The sequence below is a fragment of the Hypanus sabinus genome, chromosome 8 (assembly GCF_030144855.1).
Source record: "Hypanus sabinus isolate sHypSab1 chromosome 8, sHypSab1.hap1, whole genome shotgun sequence".
Classification (NCBI taxonomy): Eukaryota; Metazoa; Chordata; class Chondrichthyes; order Myliobatiformes; family Dasyatidae; genus Hypanus; species Hypanus sabinus.
In genome coordinates this window covers 165,105,425-165,128,784 of record NC_082713.1, presented here as the reverse complement: position 1 = coordinate 165,128,784, position 23,360 = coordinate 165,105,425, and the positions used below count along the sequence as shown (strand labels likewise).

The 23,360-nt window shown below is 42.6% G+C and overlaps 1 protein-coding gene across 1 annotated transcript in view; it reads left to right on the top strand.

Annotated features, from left to right (window-relative positions):
* LOC132397846 (thyrotropin-releasing hormone-degrading ectoenzyme-like) overlaps positions 1–23,360 on the top strand; it is a 169,673-nt gene that overhangs the window by 86,821 nt on the left and 59,492 nt on the right. The window contains exons 4-7 of the mRNA XM_059976595.1: positions 2,350–2,504; positions 2,609–2,722; positions 4,597–4,734; positions 14,247–14,312. Of these exons, the coding sequence (XP_059832578.1) occupies positions 2,350–2,504; positions 2,609–2,722; positions 4,597–4,734; positions 14,247–14,312 (473 nt within the window). The remainder of the gene's footprint in view (positions 1–2,349; positions 2,505–2,608; positions 2,723–4,596; positions 4,735–14,246; positions 14,313–23,360) is intronic.

Below are 23,360 nucleotides of genomic sequence, written 5' to 3'. Positions count from 1 at the left end.
AGGGAGCAGTGTGGTCCCTGAGGAGGGCTACCCGTCACCAAGATGGCTGCCAAACACTGCCTTTGCCTCACAAGAAGAGAGCGACCATCCTGCCTTGGCCTTGAGTGCAGGTCCGTGACTAGTGGCTCCCAGCACCATCTTATGCCTGCCACCATTGCCACTTGACCATTGCCCCAGGTCTTGAGTTGGTTGTGCAGATTGGCATCACCAAATCATGGGCAGGAGGTGCACGAGGACCATGAGTTGCCCAAGTGTCATGGTCCAGATGCTGATGTCAAAAGGGATGCGAGGCATAACGTTTTGATGACAGCTGAACTGCAGGAGCTGCCAGAATGACATTGAATCATCATCAGACAGCCTTATTAGGGGCTCTGACTCCAGATTTCTTCCTCGGGGTTTACTCCCGAAACCTTTCCCATGAGTGGGTGTGGCCGCAGGGCAGCGGGGGTTTGAAATCCGTTTTCTTTCTCTTAGGTGTGCTTCCTTCCCAGTCTAAAGAGCCCCACCTGCCCAAAGCACTGGTTTTAAGACACCAGTGACCCCTTGGCCTGTCAGTGCATCAGTGTAAACAGTTCTGCCACATGAAGGCCAGGAGTTGGACTTGGTTAGCAGAGACTAATTTGAGATGCACGCCATTGGGAGCACTTTATAGGTAGTGGAAGCTTATCCCTACTACCAGCCCTGTGGTGACAACCATTTGGAACCTGATGGTACCAATGAGAACAAGGCATGACCTGGGTGATGGGAGTCCTTAATAATGGATGCTGCCTTTCCGAGGCATCGCTCCTGGATACTACAGAGGCTAGTGCCCATGATGGAGTTTATAACTCTCTGATGCTTGTTTTGGTCTTGTGCTGTCAGCCCCCTATAACAGACGGTGATGCAACCAGTTAGAATGCTCTCCATAGTGCCTTCTTAGTAGCTGCGTTGACATGTTGGGGACAGGTTAGATCCTCAGAGATATTGACACCCAGGAACTTGAAATTGCTCACTCTTTACACCTTTGATCCCTCTTTGAGGACTGTTGTGTGATGTGTGAAGTTTGAGGTTGTCTTACTCTCCCTGAAGTCCATTATAGTCTTACTGACGCCGAGTGCAAGATTGTTGCTGCGACACCACCAACGAGCTGATATATCTCACTTCTGGATGCTGTCTCCAGAGAGCACCTGGAATGGTGATTTGTCTTAATAGAAAAGATTGGACAGTCTGTGTTTGTGTACACTGGAAATTAGCTGGGGGATTTGTTTAAAACCTCAAAGATCCCGAAAAGGTGGAAAAGATAAGAAAAACGCACCACAGTATCTGTTTAAAAACACTGGACAACAATTTTTTTTCAAAAGTGTTTCTTCCTCAGAATTTTTTTGACTGCTTGAAGCTGAACACCAATATAATTTCTTGGAGAAGCAAGAAATTAATTTTTATTGAATGTAACGTATTTACTTGCATAATATTGCTGACGCTTTACAATAGTTCAACTGGAAAGGTTTCCTTGATGACTTTTGTTCATACTCAGTGTCTGAAGTTTCTCACTTAAGTATCCAACAATAATCAGCCAATTGCCAATTCCAATTGCCCTGATACTGTTTCTCCAAGACCGCAATGTCCTGGTGAAACCTTTCACCATGCTCATCACTGACAGCGCCAAGATTTGCAGAGAAGTCGTCTAAATGGGAATGCTGAAAATAAATCTTTAGTGACATGTTGCACTTCATGGTTTTGTGTGCTTGGAGCATGTTGTCAACCAGCGGCACGTAGTTTGGTGCTCTGTAGTTGTCAAGAAAATTTTCAAAAACATCCTTGAATGCCTTCCATGGGATTTTTTCCCGTCCCACTAGAAGTTCTTTGAATTGCCTGTCATTGATGACCTGGTTGATTTGTGGACCAACAAAAATGACTTCCTTAATCTTGGCATCAGTTATTCTGACTTGAATTATCAATTGAAATAACCAATATGAGCAATTTCAATAAATGGTGTGTGTTAGGGAAATTTCATGATGATCTTCATGATCAGCAGCCCAAAATCCATAAGATACACCCAAAAGTATTCAAGAGCAAAATTGTTGTTGTCCGGTGAAGTAGGGGTCAGCAATGGAACATAGATGAGGCAACTATATTTTATTTCAGAGGGTCATGAGTCATTGGAACTCTTTCTCAACTGGCAGGGAAGCAGAATAATTGAGTGTTGATAAGCAAGAGATGAGAGGTTATTGCCGGTAGGTGGGAATGTGATACTGAGATACAACTGGATCAGCCAGCACCGTACTGATGGCAGAGCAGGCTCAAGTGGCTAAGTGATTTTACCCCTGCACTTAATTTGTATGTTTATTTGTAACTTCTTTTCTGTCACAGATCTGTTAGCAGTGCCTAAATTTCCATATTCTGCTATGGAAAACTGGGGATTGAATATTTTTGTAGAAGAAATGATTTTGCTGGATCCAGAAGTCTCATCCATTTCTGCTTTATGGGATATCACTATGGTTGTCGTACATGAAATCTGTCACCAGGTATAAAACGCGGAGGGAAATAAACATTTTATTTGGTTATCAGAAGTTCTAACCTTTTGAATATTCTCTGCTTCTGTGCCTAAATGGCTTTTATTTATTCTTAGTGGTTTGGTAATCTCGTGACACCTATTTGGTGGGAAGATGTATGGTTAAAGGAGGGATTTGCTCGCTATTTTGAACATGTTGGCACTGATTACCTGAACCCAGAATTTAATATGGTAAGTTTGTAGTATCTGATTTTATGGATTATCTGTTGTTCATTAACAGCAACATTTCAAAACCAAAGTCATTTCATTTGTAACAATATCTCAAGTCATAATCCAATGTGCATGTAACTGCTGGCATTTATGATAAGAACATAACTGTACCATGTACATAACAATAAAATATGCTCAGAAAGACATCACATTAACATGCTTCAGATAATATTAAAGGGATGCATGATTAAGTTTTGATTTCCAAAGTTAAATGTCAGGATTGCTCTTTATAAGACTGCATTTCAAATTATCAATGTATGTGGTATACAACCCCAAGATCTGTCTTCTCACAAACAGCCATGGAAGAAAGAAAACCATGGAACCCATTTAAAGGGGAAAAAAAACAACCACCCCCCGATGCGCTAAAAACACAAATTGTGTAAGTGGCAGCAAGAACATTAACCCCATGCGCAAAAAAACAAATTGCGCTAACGGCAACAAGAACGTCAACCCCCTGCGCAAATAACAAATCGCATAAATGGCAACAAGAGTATTAAACCCCTCCGTGCAAAAAACCAAATCACACAAATGGGAACTAGAACTTCAACCCCACCCCCATGCTTAAAGAAAAAAAAATCACGCAAACGGCAACAAGAAAGATCGAGTGAAAACACAGAATATAATACATGAAATTGAACGAACCCAATCGAACTACAGTCCAATTCACAAACTGCAAACCCAGAACTTTGGTACCATCCTTGACAGCATCGAGAAAGACAGAGAATGATTTCAATGCAGGGCCTTCTCTCGGGAGCAGTGAGCAAGAGGGAGAGAGAGGGTGTCACGTACAGACCCCCTCCTCCGGCAGCAGCGAGAGAGAGGCTGGTTGACATTCTGCACTCGCCTCCACATTTTCAATCTTCTTCAACACTTTAATCAGCGCGGTTGTTGAGAAATAGCATCGACTGTGGGCCCCATCTCTAAGCTTCTCGGCCTCGAGGTCATTCGCCTCCCGGAACCTTCTCAGAGACGGCAAAGTGCCAGATTGCTCAAAGACCCCAAAAACACACCATCAAGCCGTTGAACACAGGCTCCAACAGCAGCAGAACTGCATTTAAAAAAAAAAGGGAGACCTAAAACAAGTGGGAGAAACCGTTTTGTAGAACATCCGGAGGACGTTGCCCATAGTGGCATTGTTTGCTGGCAGCAATGATGTTTTTTACTTTCCCTTCAACCGTACACAGCCGAACGAAACATCGTTCCTCTGGGGCCAAGATGCAAAACACTCTACAGTATAGTCAGACACAGCACACATACAGTCATGAAATAAAATTAGCACAAGTCCCTGAGTGGTATTTAGAATGCAGTTAAATGCAATTTTGTTTTTAACTATTAATCTTTTAACTCACTATTTCTGATTGGGTATGCATCATTGGTAACGTCCATCTGTCCATCATGGAAGCTGCTTCACTTTCTTTTTCACTGAATTGGAGGGTCTGTCAACAGGCAATAAATGTCCCTGGCTTGCTGTAGCTTATACTTCAAACAAATTCATGCATTTCTTTTAATGTTACTGCAATATAATTTGTAATTCTCCCCATAAATGTTACCTATGTTCCTGCTCCCTAAAAGCATTTTTAAATTTTGCTTTTTTGTATTCCTTGGCATACAGAAATCAAATTATCCTCTAAGCCACATTTTCATTAATGGTTTACCTTATTGACGTCAAACTAACATATTGGTGATTCATAATGAATATTTACCATCAGCATTTTAAACTCTGCTGGTTTTATTTCAGATTCTTTAAATAATTTTGACCCAGACTTTAGTTTTACATGATAATAAGGTCTGTAAAATCAAGGAGAATTAATCTTAAATCTGTGTGCATATTTCAGGCCAACCAACGATTCCTGACTGTTGACCTTCATGACGTGCTTTTCCTTGATGGTCAGACTACTTCACATCCAATATCCCAGGAAATTATTCAAGCCACAGACATATTCAAAGTTTTTGACTGGATTGCATACAAGAAGGTGCTGTGTCTATTTAACTATGAGAAGGATACTTAAGCAGTTTTAATGAAATAAGGGATTAATTTCTCATATTAAGCTGAAATTGTTTAAGCATATCTTGCTTTCAGTGAATCAGAATCAGGTTTAATAACTCTGGCATGTTGTGAAATTTATTAAATTTGCGGCAGTAGAACAATGCAAGACAATAAATGTAGAAAAACACTGAATTACAGTAATTATATATATGTATATTAAATAGTTAAAATAAGTGATGCAAAATCAGAAATTAGAAAAAAAGTATCGAGGTAGTGTTCAAGGGTTCCATGTCCATTTAGAAAACAGGTGGCGGAGGGGAAGAAGCTGTTCCTGAATCGTTGTGCGTGTGCCTTCAGGCTCCAGTACCTCTTTCCTGATGGTAACAAGGAGAAGAGGACATGTCCTGGGTGATGGGGATCCTTAACAACGGCTGCTGCCTTCCTGAGGCACTGCTCCTCGATACTTTGACGGCTAGTACAAATGATGAGCTGACTAAGTTTCTGCAACTAACCTTGATTCTGTGCAGTAGACCCCCTTCCACCCTGCCATATCAGACGGTGTTGCAGTTTGTCAGAATGCACTCCACAGTACGTTTATAGAAGTTTTTGAGTGTTTTTAGTGACAAACCAAATAACCTTAAACTCCTAATGAAATTCAACCACTGTCTTGCCTTCTGTATTGCTGCATCAATATATTGCGACCAGATTAGTTATCTTCAGAGATATTGATACTCGGGAACTTGATCTTGCTCACTCTCTCCACTTCCGTTCCCTCTACGAGGATTGGTTTGAGTTCCCTCGCCTTATTCTTTCTGAAGTCCACATTCAGCTCTTGGGTCTTACCAACTTTGAGTGCAGGTTGTGGCTACAACACCACTCAACTAGCTGATATATCTCGCTCCTGTACGCCCTTTCATTGCCATCTGAGATTCTGCCAGCAATGGTTGTATAATCAGCAAACTTGTAGGTGGCATTTGAGCTACGCCTTGCCACACAGTCACGGCTGTAGAGAGAGTAGAGCAGCAGACTAAGCACACTTCGCTGTGGTATGTCAGTGTGGATTGTCAGCGAGTTGGGCATGTTATTTCCAATCCTCACAGATTGTGGTCTTCCAATTAGGAAGCTGAGGATCCAGTTACCAAGGGAGGTACGGAGGCCAAGTTTCTGTAACTTTTCAACCAGAACTGTAGAGATGATGGTGTTAAAATATGAACTATGGTCAATAAACAGCATCCTGGCATAAGTACTTGCATTGTCCAGATGGTTCAAGGCCACATGGAGACCCATTGAGATTGCATCTACTGTGGACCTATTGTGGCGATAGGCAAATTGCAGAGGGTCCATGTCCTTACTGAGACAGATGTTGATTCTAGCTGAGACCAACCTCTCAAAGCTTTTCATTACCTAAAACCACCCAAGAAAACCGTAATGGGAATCGACAGGTGAAAATATATTTAGGAAACCTGCATCAAACTTGCTGCACTGTTGACTTGTATCCAAATCAGAAAATTAACGAGCATTTACAGCAGTTTTTTTGGGGAAGAAAGTGAAATTTTAGCCTTTATGCAAGGGTGGGGAATTGGAAATATTAGAACAATACAGGGCTTTCTGGAGTACTGTTTGGAATCTTTATTTGTGAAATGATTTTCTTGGTTTGAAGACAGTGCAGTAGATATTCACTTGATTGATTTCTCAATAAGGTTTGGGTCTGTGAGAAAAGACTGAACAGCGAGGGCTGTTTCTGTCTGGATTTCAGAAGAATGAAAGATGATTTCATTGTAACTGATAACAGATTCTGAGGTAATTTGATTGGCTGGATGATGTGATGCTGTTTCCCTGGCTGAGGAGATCTAAATCTGGTGGGGGAGGGTGGTTGTTCTCAGACTATGAGTTATTTGAAATGATGAGGCATTTTTCCTCTTAAAGATTTTGAATTTCTGAAGTTCTTTACTGTGGAGAGCTGAAGATTTTTAAGCTATTAAGTATTTACAAAGATTTTAGACTATAGAAGAATCAAAAATATTGGGAATTGGACAAGAAAGAATTGAGACCAAAGTGTTGATATATTGAATGTTGAAGGAGGTTTGAGGGGTTGCATGATCTGCTGTTCCTCAAGTTATGATCTTATTACATTATGGCAAATTAGAAATGAGGCAGGGCAAGTGGAGCAGCCATTGTGTTAGAGTGGCTTTGGCTAATCAGGCTTCGGAGAAGTACATTTCTTCTTTATTTTTCAGGGCACAGTTAGTGCAGTAAGAATGGCTCCAAGGGCTGTGTTTTGTTCTGTGTGTGAGATGTGGGAATTCTGCGAGACCTACAACCTCCCAGATAACCATATCTGCAACAGGTGCACCTTAGTGAGTGTTAGGGAACTGGAGATGCAGCTTAACAATCTTTGGTTTATAGGGAAGGAGTGGTATTTAGGAGCTACGGGGAGGTAGTCACTCCTAGGTTGCAGGAGGCATGTAACTGAGTGACTCAGGAGAAGGAAGGGAAATGGGAAGCTAGTGCAGAGTACCACTGTGGCCCTTCCCCTCAATAACAAGAATACCACTTTAGATACTGTTGAAGGCAAATACTGACCAGGGCAGCTACTGGGTCTCTGGCACCGAGTCTGGCGCTGTGGCTCAGAAGAGAAGAGAGATGAAGAAGACCGCAGTAATGATAGCAGATTCCATAGTGGAATAGAGACGAGATTTGTAGATGTGATAGAGATACCTGGATGGGATGTTGCCTCCTTTGTGTCAGGGTCAGAGATGTCTTGGATCGGGTCCATGGCATTCCAAATGAGGAAGATGAGCAGGCAGAAGACTTAGTACATATCAACACCAATGACATAGGCAGGAAAGATGAGAAGGTTCTGAAGAGAGATTTTGGGGAGTTGGGTAGAAAGCTGAAAACCAGGATCTCTAGAGTAGTAATCTCTGGATTGCTACTCACACCACGCGTCAGTGAGGGTAAGAATAGGATGATTTGGCAGATGTTGTGGCTGAGGAACTGGTGCAGAGGGCAGGGTTTCAGATTTCTGGATCATTGGGATCTCTCCTGGGAAAGGTATGATCTTTATAAAAGGAACAGGTTATACCTGAATCCAAGGCAGACCAATGTCCTTGTAGACAGGTTTGCTAGAGCTGCTGGGGAGGGTTTAAACTAATTTTGCAGAGATGGGAATCGGAGTGATAGGGCTGAGGATGCTGCAGTTGGTTTATAAACAGAGACAATGTGTAGTGAGATTGTCAGCAAGGAGAGTCTGATGACAGGTCAAAATTGCAGTCTATGGGATACTGAAGATGTTATATTTGAATGTGTGGTACTATGTGGAATAGGGTAGATGAACTTGTTACACAATAACAGATTGGCATGTATGATGCTGTGGGCATCACAGAGTCATGGGTGAAAGAATATTATGGCAGAGAGCTTAACATCCAAGGATACACATTGTATTGAAAGGGCAGGCAGGTAGGCAGAAGTGGGGGTGGCTCTGTTGATTAAAAAATGAAAACAAATCCTTAGAAAGAGATAACTTAGGTTCAGAAGATGTAGAATTGTTGTGGGTAGATCTAATAAACTTGAAGAGTAAAAAGTCTGTGATGGGAGTTAAGTACAGACCTCCGAACATCAGCAAAGATGTTGTCTATAAATTACAACAGAAGGTAGAAAATACATGTCAAAAGGGCAATGCTACAATAGTCATGTGGCATTTCAATATACAGGTAGATTGGGAAAATCTCGTTGGTGCTGGGTCCTAAGAGGGGGATTTCTAGAATACTTACAAGATGGCTTTTTAGAGAAGCTTGTGGTTGAGCTCAATATGGGATCAGCTATTCCAGACTGGGTATTGTGTAATGAACTAGAATTGATTAGAGAGCTTAAGATAAAGGAACCCTTAGGGGAAGTGATCATAATATGATAGAATTCACCCTATAATTTGAGAAGTATAAACTAAAGTCAGATGTATCAGTATTAAAGTGGAGTAGAGGGAAATACAAGGCATGAACTTGCCAAAATTGATTCAAAGGAAACACTAGCAGTGATGATGGCAGAACAGTAGTGGCTGGGATTTCTGGGGAGCAATTCAGAAGGCAGAGCATAGATATATCCCAGAAGAGGAATTATTCTAAAGGCAGGATGATGCAACTGTGTCAGATGAGAGAAGTGAAAGCCCAAGAGAGGGCATATAATAGAGAAAAAATCAGTGGGAAGTTATAGGATTGGAAGGCTCTTCAAAATCAATAGGAGACAATTAAAAAGTCATAACGAAGGAAAATAAAAGGTAAGCTAGCCATTAATATTAAAGAAGATACTAAAAGTCTCCAGATTTATGAAGTAAAAGAGAGATGACAGTGGATATTGGACCGCTGGAAAATGAGCTGGAGGAGGTAGTAATGGGGGAAAGTAAATGGCAGATGAATTGAATAAGTATTTTGTATCAGTCTTCACTATGGAAGACTGCCATATGGCAGTATGCCAGAAGTTTGAAAGTTTCAGGGGGGCAGATGTGAGTGGTTGCCATTACTAGGGAGAAGGTGCTTGGGAAAGTGAAAGGTCTGAAAGTAGGCAAGTCACCTGGGCCAAATGGTATACACCTCAGGGTTCTCATAGAGGTGGCTTCAAAGATTGTGGAGGCATTAGCAATGATCCTTCAAGAATCGCTAGATTCTGGAGTGACTCCAGAGGACTGGAATATTGCAAACGTTACTCCAAGAAGGGAGAGAAGCAGAAAGGAAATTAGAGGCCAGTTAGTCTGACTTCATTAGTTGGGAAAATGTTGAAGTCAATTGCTAAGGGTGTGGTTTTGGTGCACCAGGAACCACAATGGGGTCCACCAGTTCCCACATCATGCAGCTACAGCACATCGCCTAATCCTGCACCATCCTTACTTTATTTAATTAGCTGTAGTTTAGTGACTTTTTATTCAACTACTACAAAAGTCTTACCTGCTACTTACCTGTGCCTTCTCGCCAAAGCCTCAACTGCCCACTCCTACACTGGTCCACTCACTCAGTGGCCGCTCTGCTTTGACCCTGCTTTACTTTTATTTGAATGAATCGTGAATCGACTGGTCCACTACTAATGTGCCGAGACCCGCAAAATGCTCCTTTTTTAAACTCTTCTCCCTGACCTTTGCAAAACTTCCTCTGTGAATCGATTGGTCTGCCGCTAATGCTAGGATATTTTCTAAGATGGGGGAGTCTAAGACCAGGGGACACAGCCTCTGTGTAGAGGGATGTAAATTTAGAATGAAGATCAGGAATTTCTTCAGCCAGAGGTTGGTATATTTGTGAAATTCGTTGCAACAGGCGGCTGTGGAGGCCAAGTCATTGGGTATATTTAAGGCAGAGGCTGATAGATTCTTGAATAGTCAGGGCATGAAGAAATATGTGGAGAAGGCAGGAGATTGAGACTGAGAGGGAAATGAATGAGCCATGATTGATGGGCCAAATAGCCCAATTATGCTCCAATATCTTATGGTAATATTGCATTTCCATGTACAATACTGTAATGTAAACAGAAAAGATTCTGAAGATGCTCACAATCTTAAGCAACGCACACAAACTGCTGGAAGTGAGGCAACATTAGTGGAGGGGAATAGGTTTTGGGCTGAGACTCTTTATCAGGTCTGGAAAAGAAGAACGCAGAAGCCAGAACAAGAAGGTGGGGAAAGAGGAAGGAGTACAAGGTGATAGGTGAGAGCAGGTGAAGGGGAAGGTGGGTGTAGGGCAGGAGGAATGAAGTAAGAAGATGGGAGGGAATAGGTGGAAGAGGTAAAGGGCTGAAGGAATATGATAGAATAGTGGACCATGGAAGATGGGAAAGGAGAGGTAGGACCAGAGGGAGGTGATGGGCATGTGAGGAGAGGAGTAGTGAGAGGGTAACCAGAATAGGGATTAGAGAAAGAACAAAGGGGGGGGGGGGGAGGGGTGAACGCAGCTTTACAAAACTGGGTAGACTATATTCAAAGTATTGTGTTCATTTCTGGTTGCCTCATTATAGGTTGGATGTGGAAGCTTTAGGGAAGGTGCAGAGGAGATTCATTGGATGTGGAAGCTTTAGGGAAGGTGCAGAGGAGATTCACAAAGCTGCTGCCCGGATTACAGAGCATGTCTTACAAGGAAAGGTTGAGCAAACCAGGCTTTTCTCTTTGGAGTGAAGGAGAGTGAGAGGCAACTTGATAGATGTGTACAGTCATAGATGGAGTGATCAGCCAGCACTTTTCTTCCAGGGCAGCAATAGACAATAGGTGCAGGAGTAGGCCATTCACCACTCACTGTGATCATGGCTGATCATCCACAATCAGTACCCCGTTCCTGCCCTCTCCCCATATCCCTTGACTCCGCTATCTTTAAGAGCTCTATCTAACTCTTTCTTGAAAGTATCCAGAGAATTGGCCTCCACTGCCTTCTGAGGCAGAGAATTCCATTGATCCACAACTCTCTGGGTGAAAAAGTTTGTCCTGAACTCCACTCTAAATGACCTACCCCCTGTGGCCTCTGGTTCAGGACTCCCCCAACATCGGGAACATGTTTCCTGCCTCTAGTGTGTCCAATTGCTTAATAATCTTATATGTTTCAATCAGATCCCCTCTCATCTTTCTAAATTCCTGTGTATAGAAGCCCAGTCGCTCCAATCTTTCAACATATGACAGTCCTGCCATTCTGAGAATCAACCTCGTGAACCTATGCTGCACTCCATCAATAGCAAGAATGTCCTTCCTCAAATTTGGAGACCAAAACTGAACACAATACTCCAGGTGTGGTCACTCCAGGGCCCTGAACAACTGCAGAAGGACCTCTTTGCTCCTATACTCAACTCCCCTTGTTCTGAAGGCCAACATGCCATTAGCTTTCTTCACTGCCTGCTGTACCTGCATGCTTACTTTCAGCAATGGCCAATACCAGAAGATACCTGTTTAAGGTGAGTGGAGGAAAATTTAAGGGCAATGTCAGAGAGATATTTTTATAGACAGAGTGTGGGGTGGGTGCTGGGAATGGATTAATAGAGATGGTGGCTGAGGCTGATAGAATAGGGAATTTTGAGAGGCTCTTGGGTAGGCACACCGATCGAAGAAAAATGGAGCATTATGGAATGTGTAGTTGAGAAGGGTTAGATTGATTGTGGAGTAGGTAAATCAGCAGAACATCATGTGTTGAAGGCCTGTACTGTGCAGCGTTGTTCAGTGTTCTGTGTTCCTGTGCTGGTTGTCCGAGATATCCGACGATGACGAGAGAGCTGTGTGGGGGAGTTTTTAAAGTGGAAGAGCTGTTGCACTGGGGCAGTTCCAGTCTCTCAGCCTCAGAGGTCTGACTCTAGTGGCACAAGCAAGTGTCACAACATGGGGAATTCCTTGGCTACTTCTGTGCCTTGTCAAGACGTTTGCTCTATGTGGAGCATTGCAAAACTGGATTCCTGGCCATTGGCTCTCACTGCTGATCTCATCTGACCAGTGTGCCAGAGCTGATTTCATATGCTAGGACAGGCATATCCCTGTTTCAATGTGGCTGTAGTCACATGCAAACAGCTTCTTGGGGCCACAAGTGTGAGCTGAATGTCTGGTGGGGACCAAAGGTGATACCATGTAATGCCTTGGGCTTGTAGCTTGTTAAACAGCCTCATGCGTGCCACCTTCTGAAAATCCAAGTACACACCATCAACCGATTCTCCTTTGTCAATCCTGCTTGTTATTTCTTAAAGGAATTCCAACAGATTTGTCAGTCAAGATTTTCCCTTGATGAAACCATGCTGACTATGGCTATTTTATCATGTGCCTCCAAGTACCCTGAGACTTCATCCGTAATAATCAACTCCAACATTTTCCCAACCACTGACTCACTGGCCAATAGTTTTCTTTCTTCTGCTTCTTTGTCTTCTTGAAGAGTGAGTGACAGTTGCAATTTTCCAGTCTTCCGGAACCATTTCAGGATCTAGCGATTCTTGAAAGATCATTACTAATGCTTCGACGATCTCTTCAGCCACCTCTTTCAGAACACTGGGGTGTACACCATCTGGTCCGGGTGACTTATCTACCTTCAGACCGATCACTTTCCCTAGACCTTTCTCTCTCGTTCTGGTAACTTCGCACATTTCATGCCCCAGACACCTGGAACTTCCACCATTCTGCTGGTGTCTTCCACAGTAAAAACAGACGCAAAGTACTTATTCAGTTCCTTCGCCATATCCATGTCCCTTATTACTACCTCTCTGGCATCTACCCTTGCACTGAGTTCTTGGCTCTTTGGCCAATAAAGTAAGATAGCCTGAATACTTTCTTAACTGCCTTATCTATGTATTTGGATATCTGCATACATGCTCACTGAATTTCTCTGTTTGGGTCTGCATCTCTCAGTAAGTTATCACTAACTGTGTAAACACTTGCAAATGCACAATCTTACATTCCTCCAGCTGGAATTATATTTTGGCCAGTTTCTGGAGTCCAGCTGCTTTTTGAGTGTACTGACAACTCTGACTAAATCATTGACATATGCCACGGTTCCATTACTGTGCCTATGTGGAACACATCAAGTGTGGCAGACTCATTCATCCTTCGTCCTACCTCCTCAAACAAAGACAATCAAACTCGTCAGACATGATCTTCTGCTAACAAGCCCAGGTTAACTGTCCTGGAATCTGTGCATTCCCAAATAAAAATTTATTCTCTTCCTCAAACTTTTACTAAGAGTTTGCCCATCACTGATATTAGGTTGACTGACTGACAATATCTTGCTTGGGATGAAATTTTGCTTTAATTTGCTTTAAAATGATTGACCTTCTGGTCCACTGCACCTGAGCCACGGTTGCCCACAGCTTAGTCCTGCGTCTGTAGAAGCCGTTGAAGTACCTCAGTCGGTGGTCCAAGAATGAGTGCAACTCTGAACGAAAATAAAATTATTGCATGAGACCAGTTGCTGGTTTCTGTTAAGGTGTATAAGTAGATAATAGATAACATAAACATGAGACTGTCTGCAGATGCTGGAAATCAACAGAAAATGCTGGGAGAACTCAGCAAGATGAGGCCACTCACAGGGTGGAGGAGCAACACCTTGTATTCCATCTGTATTCCACCAACCTGATGACATGAACATTGATTTCTCCTTCCATTAAAAAAAATTACTTCCCCTTCCCCTCTTTCTCTGTTCTCTACACTGGCCTTTTGCCTCTTCTCATCTGCCTGTCATTTTCCCTTGGGTCCACTTCTCCTTTCCTTTCTCCTGTAGTCCACTCTGCTATTGGATTCCTTCTTCTCCACCCCTTTACCTTTCCCACCCACTTGGCTTCACCGATCATCTTCCAGCTAGCCTCCTTCCTTCCCCCCTCCCCACCTTTTTATTCTGGAGTCTTTCCCCCTCCTTCTCATTCTTGAAGAAGGGTCTCGGCCTGAAAAATCAAATGTTTATTAATTTCTGTCAATGCTGCCTGACCTACTGAGTTCCTCCAGCAATTTATATGAGTGGCTAATCGATAATGTGTTTGTAAAAATATTATTTTTATTTTAATTCTTAGGGTGCTGCCTTGATTCGAATGCTGGTTAATTTCATGGGAGAGAATGCATTTCAAAAGGGATTACAGGTGGGTGAATATTATGAAAAGAAACTAACTTTTACAGGACTATATATGAGCATTTTCAAATGTGGTTCTGCTCATTTTGACAAGTTTCACAAGTGCAGCAGGATCTCAGGATCCAAATGCTCACCAAAGTTTGGTGAGTATTTGCAATGCACATAATTGAAGGTTTTGTCTTTTTTAAGGACTTCGTTTCAAGGAGTGTATATTTTGGGAAAAAATTACAGTATCTATATTTGTTGCACATAATTCTGTCCTGTATGCTTTTAGTATTAGAGGGCAAATCCTGCCAAAAGATAAAACTACTAACAGGCACAAGAGCATGGTATATTAAAGGACATAGGGCCAGTTGACAGTGCAGTTGATTCACTGCCATTTGTGAACATTTATTTATTTATTGACTTAAAGATTTCTTCTGTTCTGTGGATGTCTGTGAAGACTAAGAATTTTAAGTAGTATACTCTATGCATTAAATGGAACCATTGAACATAGAGCACGGAATAGGACTCTCCAGCCCTTCGAGATGCTCTGCTCAGCAATCCTCTGATCTAATCCTAGCCTAATCATGGGACAATTTACAATGACCAATTAACCTATCAACTAGTACATCTTTGGACTGTGGGAGGAAACCAGAGCACCTCAAAAATCAAAGTTCAATGTAAAATTTATTATCAGAGTACATACATGTCACCACATACAAACCCGAGGTACTTTTTCTGTGGGCATACTTAGCAAATCTATAGAACAGTAACTGTAACCTGTAAACATCAGTAACTGTTAACTGTAAACAAACTGTGCAAATGCAGATATAAATGAAGAGCAATAAATAATTAGCATGAAATAACAAGATAAGAGTCCTAAAGTGAGTGTAGTTATCCCCCTTTCTTCAAGAGCCTGATGGTTGAGGGCTAGTAACCGTTCTTAAACCTGGTGGTGTGAGACCTGAGGCTCTTGTACCTTCTACCTGATAGCAGCAGTGAGAAAACAGCATGACCTGGGTGATGAGGATCTTTGATGATGGATGCTGCTTTTCTATGGCAATGTTTCACATAGATGTGCTCAATGGTTGGGAGGGTTTTATCCCTGATGTACTGGGCTGAATCCACTACCTTTTGTAGGATCTTCTGTTCAGAGGCATTGGTGTTCCCACACCAGGCTGTGATGCAGCCAGTCAGCACATTTTCCACCACACATCTGTAAAAGTTTCACAACTTTTTTGATGATATGCCAATCCTCCTCAGACTCCTGAGGAAATGGAAGGGCTGTTGTGTTCTGTTTGCCATAATATTTATATGATGGGTCCAGGAGAAGTCCTTTGGAATAGTGACACCCAGGAATTTAAAGTTACTGACCCTTTCTACCTCTGTTCCTCTGATGATTATTGGCTCATGGACTTCTCGTTTCCTCTCTTGGAGTCTACAATCAGTTCCTCTGTCTTATTGTCATTGAGTGAGAGGTTGTTGTTATTACACCACTCAGCCAAGTTTTCAATCTCCCTCTGTATGCTGATTCATCACCCCCTTTGGTACAGCCCACAACAGTGGTGTCATTAGCAAACCTGTATATGGTGTTAGAGCTGTACTTAGCCACACAGTCATGGGTGTAAAGCGAGTAGAGCAGGGAGCTATGTACACAGCCCTGTGGTGCTCGTGTGCTGATGGAGATTGTGGAGATGCTTTTGCCAATCCAATTGGACTGGGATCTACAAGTGAGGAAATCCAGGATCCAATTGCACAAGGGGGTATTGAGGCCCAGGTCTTGTGGTTTACTGATTAGTTTTGAGGGGTTGATGGTGTTAAATGTGAGCTGTAACCCTGGGGGAAACCAGCAAAGTCATGGAAGAACATGTAATTTCTTACAGGTAGTGGTGGTCACCTGTACTGTCAAGTGTTGTGCTAACTAACCGCAATGGTACTATGTCACTCCACTTCACGCAGTATGATAAAAGCTAACAGAGTGTGATACAGTTTGTATTCTACACATGGACATGTTTGTCTGGTTTCTCCATTTCATTTTTGTGCCTTTATACTTCTGTTGGACATTTTTATGGGATTTCCATGATTTATTTTATTTGTTATAATGTAGCATTCTAAGTGGCAATCTATTTGTTATTTCAGGAAAGTTGGTGCAAGTTTGTAGAATCCACCATGTACGTACAGTATTTTGGCATGCCAGTGTGTTCACACAAATCAAAGTGAACAGTTGGGTATACTTTGACAACTCTTGGGTCTATTATGAGTGGAAATATGTTATTTAAACTGTTAAATCTTTAGCACTAATAGTCCTCTAGTAGATGTGGATCAGTACAAATGATGGTGAAGCAGCTTTTTCAGGTGTTTAGAATTTTGGCTGACTGAATAAAATAATTTTAGGGTTGATCACAAGATAGAGTTATAGAGTCATAGAAAAGTACAGCACAGTAACAGGCCCTTTGGCCCAACTAGTCTCTGCTGAACAATTTAAACTTCCTAGTCACATCGACCTGCACCATCCATACCCTATACCCTACCATCCATATACCTATCCAAACTTCTCTTAAACTTTGAAAACAAGATTGCATGCACCACTTGCCCTGGCAGCTTGTTTCACAGTCTCACCACTGTCTGAGTGAAGAAGTTAGCCCTCATGTTCCCCTTAAGTACTTCACCTGTAACCCTCAGGTTCAGCCAGCGGTGTTAGTCTAGGGCAGACAGTCTCTGGCCCCATCTAACATGTGAAATCTGAGGTGCAAAACCTCTTGTTTGTGTGGACCCTGTGTGATGTGTTCCCCTGTTACAAGTCAGTACCATGAAATAACATAGTATGCCATATGCAATTAAATAATTTAGCTTTATAATTCTTAATTTGACTAGAGGGTGAGTAAAGAAACAAAAAGAAAAGGGCCCGTTTTAATGAAACAGTCTAATGTGCACATTGGAACTCACGGTTTCCCGTCCATTAGTCCTCCATCGAATTCCCCTGGGTGTCGTCGACCATTCCAGGTCCACTCCGTCCTGCCAGTCTACGACCTCTCCGTTCTGGCATTTTCTCTCTCCATCTTCCGCTGAACAAAAGACCTAGAACAACTCTCTCTCAGGCACACAAGAAAAAAGCACTCCCCTCATTGGACGGCCCCCATCATCTCTAGTCATAACCGAAACACTGCTGCTACAGAACATCCATTCCGTAGCAGTGAAACCTTTCCCAGGGCATTACACTCTCCCCCCACCCCACCAAATTTAGTCATGTCCTCATGACTTTGAGATAATTTGTCAACCTTTCCTACAAAACACAAAGTCTAACCTAGGTGTAAAAGGCAGTGGCATAGCTCCCCAAAGTGGTAGGGGCCACACTCTGTTCTCTTACTAAGTGTTGGCTGCAGATCAGGCTCTGGGTCAACCTGCACCTCATGTCCCAGAGGCAGAAGGTGGTTCCAGTGGGAATATTGACAGGCCCATTCCCATCCTCTGGTTTCACCCGGAAAGCTGGTACATTTAACCTCTGACTCCCCACTACATAGGGCATAGCCGCCCTGTGGTCAACTAACTTTTACTTCCCAGGTAGCCCAAATTCCTTATGAGGCCTCAGTCTCCCAGCATGAGTTGGGAGAACCTAATCTTTTGATCATACCTCCCCTTAACTCCTTCATTCTGCTTGGCAGCAGCAAACCCAGCTAATTCATAAGCCTTTTTTCAGCTTCCTTCTCATATCAGACACATACTTCAGGTAAGTCTTTTAGTGGTAGTTCATCCTTATCAGTCCCAAAACAAAGGTCAGTGGGCAACCTCGCCTCGCGCCCAAACATCGGATAATATGGTGAGTACTTGGTAGCTTCATTTCAGTTACAGTTGTAGCAGTGGACCAGATGACCAGCATGTTGACTCCACCTGCTCTTCTTGCTGATCTCCAAACCGAACTAAAACAAAGGATGTGCCCGCCATTTTATCAAATCTCCACCCCACAATCATAATTTTGCCTACAGCTTTAACAGTACTTAAAAGTTGAATTAGCAATTCATTAGGAGTATGAAAATCTACCGCACTCAACACGTACACATTAGTTACTGGTAACGCCCGTGAATACACACTACCGCTCCATCCCGGTAGCATCCATACCAGCACACACTTAAACACACAACCCACTGGTTCAGTGCTCAGGGCAATCCCACAGCATCCAATAAAATAAATCCCGGACGAGCCCTCACATTTGTAACCCTCAAGTTTGTTTGGCAGTGTTAGTCCAGGGAAGACGGTCCCTGGCCCCGTCTACCATTTGAAATCTGAGGTGCAAAACCTCTTCTTTGTGTGGATGCTGCATGATGTGTTCCCCCTTACAAATCAGTACCACAAAATAACAGACAGTACGCCATATGCAATTAAACAATTTAGCTTTATAATTCTTAATTTGACTGGAGGGTTAGTAAAAAAAAACAAAAAGAAAAGGACCTGCTAAAAACAGTTTAATGTGCACATTGGAGTTTGCAGTTTCCTGTCCATTAGTCCTCCATCAATTTCCCCCTGGTGTTGTCAACTTCTGGCCCCATTCCAAGTCCACTCCGTCCTGCCAGTCTACGACCTCTCCATTCTAGCATCTTCTTTTTCCAACTGTTGCCGAACAAAAGACAAAACAATTCGCTCTCGAGCACACATTAAGAAAAAAAACACTCCCTTCATTGGACTGCCCACATTCCAAAGCCCCTGTTATCTCTAGTCATAACTGAAACACTACTGCTACAGAACAACCACATTAGCAGTGAAACTTTTCCCAGCGCATAACACACCTTTCACCCTTAACACATGACGTCTGGTTGTAGTTCTACCCAACATTAGTGGAAAAAAACGTGCTTGCATTTACCCTATCTATATCCCTCATAATTTTCAATCTTCTCTCAGCCTTCTATGTTTCAAGGAATAAAGTCAATCTTTCCATATAACTCATCATATAAATATTATTGCAACCTTTAAACCTTATTTCCATCTATCATATAAATAGATGACCAAAACTGCACACAATACTCCAAATCAGGCTTCTCTATCATCTTATACAATTTGGACATAATATCCCACCTCCTGTGCTCAATACATTGATTATATTGCCATATTCACTCCGAAGTCCATCAATCAGATGGCAGAATTGTCAGTATTAAATGACTTAGAATCTCCAATTCTTCTTCAATCCCTGAGCTGCATTTCTCTGAGATTAGACTTGACTGAAAAGACTGCTGAATCTGCAGACTCTGCTGCAGGAACTTGATGGAGTGGCTGGTTGGATATTTGGGGAATTTTTACCTCTTCCACCCATTCCACTGGATTTTGCATCCTGCCGATGACTAAACACAGCTCCTTCAGCCGTAGTGGAATCACAGAACACTACAGAAGAGAAACAGGCTCCTTTGACCCATATGTTCCAGGGCCAATGATTAACTTGCCTGGTTCCATTGAGATGCACCTTGACCACAGTCCTGAATACCACCACCCCCCCATGTATCTATCCAAACTTCTCATAAGTGTTGAAATCACCAATTGTGTTGGCAGCTTGTTCTCAATTTCCACACCCTCTGAGTGAAGAGGTTCCCCTTCTTGGTTCCCTTAAACATTTCACCTTTCACCCTTAACCCATGGTCTCCAGTTCTTGTCACACCCAATCTCAGTGGAAAAAGCCTGCTTGCATTTACCCAATCTATATCCCTCATCATTTTGTATACCTCTATCAAATCTCCCCTCGTTCTTCTACATTCTAAGGAATAAAGTCCTAACCCTTTCAACCTTTCCCTATAACCCAAGTCCTGAAATCCCAGTAACATCTTGTAAGTTTTCTCCACAATCTTTCAATCTTATTGACATCTTTCCTGTAGGTAGGTGACAAGAGCAGCACACCACATCCTCTCCATTCTTCCTCCGTTTTGACTGGCCACAGTCCAAGAATTCTACAAATTACACCTCCTCAGGGAACATCCTTAAAGCAGACTCTGTGTCCTCTTGATAATTCCTCCCTGTAACAAAGTTTGGAAATAGATTGTCTGCTCCTGGTAGTGATGTAACCAGTCAAAATACTCTCCAATGTACATCTGCAGAAATTTGCAAGTCTTTTCTGACAAACCAGATCTCCTCAAACTCCTTGCAAACTGGAACGATTGGAGTGCCTTCTTTTAGATTGCATCAATATGTTAGGCCCAAGAAATGTTGATGCCTAGTCACCCTTCCCACCGCTGACCCCTCAATGACGATTAGTCTGTATTCTCCCAAATTCCCCTTCCTGAAGTTGACACTCAATTTCTTGGTCTTGCTCAAATAGAGTGCAAAGTTGTTGTGGTGACACTGCTCAACCAGTCACTCTATCTCGTCCCCCATACACCTCCTTATTGCTGTCTGAGATCTTACCAGCACCAGTGCTGTCATTTGTGAATTTATGAATGGCATTTGAGCTGTGCTAGCCTCACAGACATGAGTCTAGAGCAGGTGTTCCCAACCTGGGGTCCACAGACCCTTCAGTTAATGGTAGGGGTTCATAGCATAAAAAAATTTGGGAATCTCTGGTCTAGAGAGAGTGGAATAGTGGGCTAAGCATGCATCTTTGAGGTACCTCTGTGCTGACTGAAAGTGAGGATGAGTTGTTATTACTCATCTATGTGTATTTATTGAGATACAGAGCAGAATAGGCACTCTGTCCCTTTGAGCTGCACCACTCATCAACCCCCTAGCCTAATCATGGGACAATATCCAATTACTAATTAACATAGCAATTTGTACAACTTTGGACTGTGGGAGGAAACCAGAGTACCTGGAGGAAAACCACGCAGTCACGGGGAGAACAAACAAACTCCTTACAGACAGCAGCAGGAATTGAACCCAAGTCACTGGTACTGCAAAGCATTGTGCTAACCACTGCACTACGATATTGACTGTGGTCTCCTAATAACAAGGTCAGGATTCAGTTGTTGAGGGAGGTACAGAGGCCCAGATTGTGAAACTCGTTAATTAGTAGAGGGAATGATGGTATAAAATGCTAAGCTGTAATCCATGAACAGCAGCCTGACATATGTTTTGCTGTTGACCAGGTGCTCCAAAGCCAAATGGAGAGTCAATGAGATTCCATTTGCTGTGTAAATGGCTCTAGAACCAGTTAGCCAGCCAAAGGTGGATTTACTTCTAACCTCACATCACTTACAGTTACTACATTTAAGAGGCTTTTGGGCAGACAGTTAAGTAGGGAAGGGAAAGAAAGGCATTAGCCGGCGAGTGGTGCAATGGTATCCACACTGGACTTCAAGGCAAGTGGTCCCAGGTTCAAGTCTAGCTGCCTCCTTGTACACTTTCCATCCATTCTGGGTTAAGCGTTGAGCTTGCAACTCGGCCTCGTAAAAACAGACAGATGCTAAAGGTACGGCAGGGTTGCCAGTCAATGCACCACAAGGCACGGAGAGGAACAACAACAGTGCAAGCTAGCGGGATTACAAAAAGGTATCTACCAGAAAACACAATAATAGCTGCATACTATTTGTCCAGTGTGAACTCCTGGTGGGTGTCTGTCTCTCTCTCTTCTCCCTCTCCCCTCTCTCCCTCTCCCAATGAGAACGATGATCCCCTTTTACTCGGCACCAAGATATACCATCTTTAATCATCCACAGTATTTACTGCAGACTATACATGAATTAGAATATGATTAGAATTAGAATGTGGATGCAATCATATTATAAAATAAACAGAAATATCTACCTTAAATGGAATATACAAACAACAGGCACATATGGCGGGAAAGGCACCATAAAGCCAACTTGAGCTCATCAGCTCAGTTTAGAACCCGTTATGAGAATATATGGAGGAAGTCATTGAAGTGCGAACGCTCAGCGCAACAAGAGAATGACAAGGCTGTGTGAGTGTGTGTGTGTGCACACGTGTGTAGTGCATTTACCGAGCACTCTCCGTCATGCTGTCATTATATAGGGAGCACTGAACCACTTATAAGACATGGCCTCAGACGGGTTAGACCAAATAGCACAGGTTGGAGCTTTGAAATACTGTTTCTTACTTATATCAAGTTACTGACTTGTACTGTGCACCAAGATCATTATTTCAAGTACGTAAATGTTCTACAGATATTTGATCAATAAGTTATGTTACAATTGGAATTTAATGTTGCTTGTAGTGCTTCATGTTTAATGTGATTCTGTCTAATTCATTTTGAACATAACTTGTGAAATGTTAATGTCTCCCTAATGTGCACTAATCGGCAGAACTAAATTTCCTTTCACCTGCAGTGTAATTATAATAAAGGAGAGCAATTTGTTTTTTTTCCCCAAGCTCCACAGGGGTTCTTAGATGTTCTTTTTTAAACACAATCTGCATAAACTTAACACCTATGGAACAACTGGGTCACTACTTAAAATATATTAATGAATATATTAAATATAATAGAGTCAAGCGTCACCTGAAATAAGGAATTGTGACAATGCAGTGTTACTGCTTGGGCTTTCACTGAATAGTTTTCTCTTGTGTTGTTTAAGATAAACTCAAATTTCCACAAACAACCTGAGCTGCTTAGGAATGTGTGAGTATGTATGTGTGTGTATATATAATATATAGAGAGAGAAACCCCAAACCTACTGTGTCCGATGCAGACGCAATAGATGGTTGGTTGGCATCTGTCTGTCCCGAAGGACAATGGGTGATGATCATTTTCATCACGAGTCTGGGTGGAAGGTATGGAGATCCTGAGATGTCCAGTTGTCAAGATCCTCCTCTCGGCCTCACTAGTATAGTCCAAAGGAAAGCTTTTGAAGCAATACATTTGGCACCAGCTTGGCTGCGGGAGCTGCTGGAACGATGTTCAATATTGTGTAGTCACCACAGCAGCTCCATTCCGGATTTGCTGTCTGGGTTTACTCCAGTAGCCTTTGTCTCTCCCGAGGCGGCCCACAAGGAAGTGGGGCTATTTACCCTTAGCTGGGGATCCATTTCATGAGCATCAGGGCATTACCACACATCAGTGGGGCTGCATGCTACATGTGCAAGGGCCAGACCGCCTCACTGTTGTCAGTAGTTCAGCCTGAGTCCGAAAGGAGTTCATTTCCTGTGT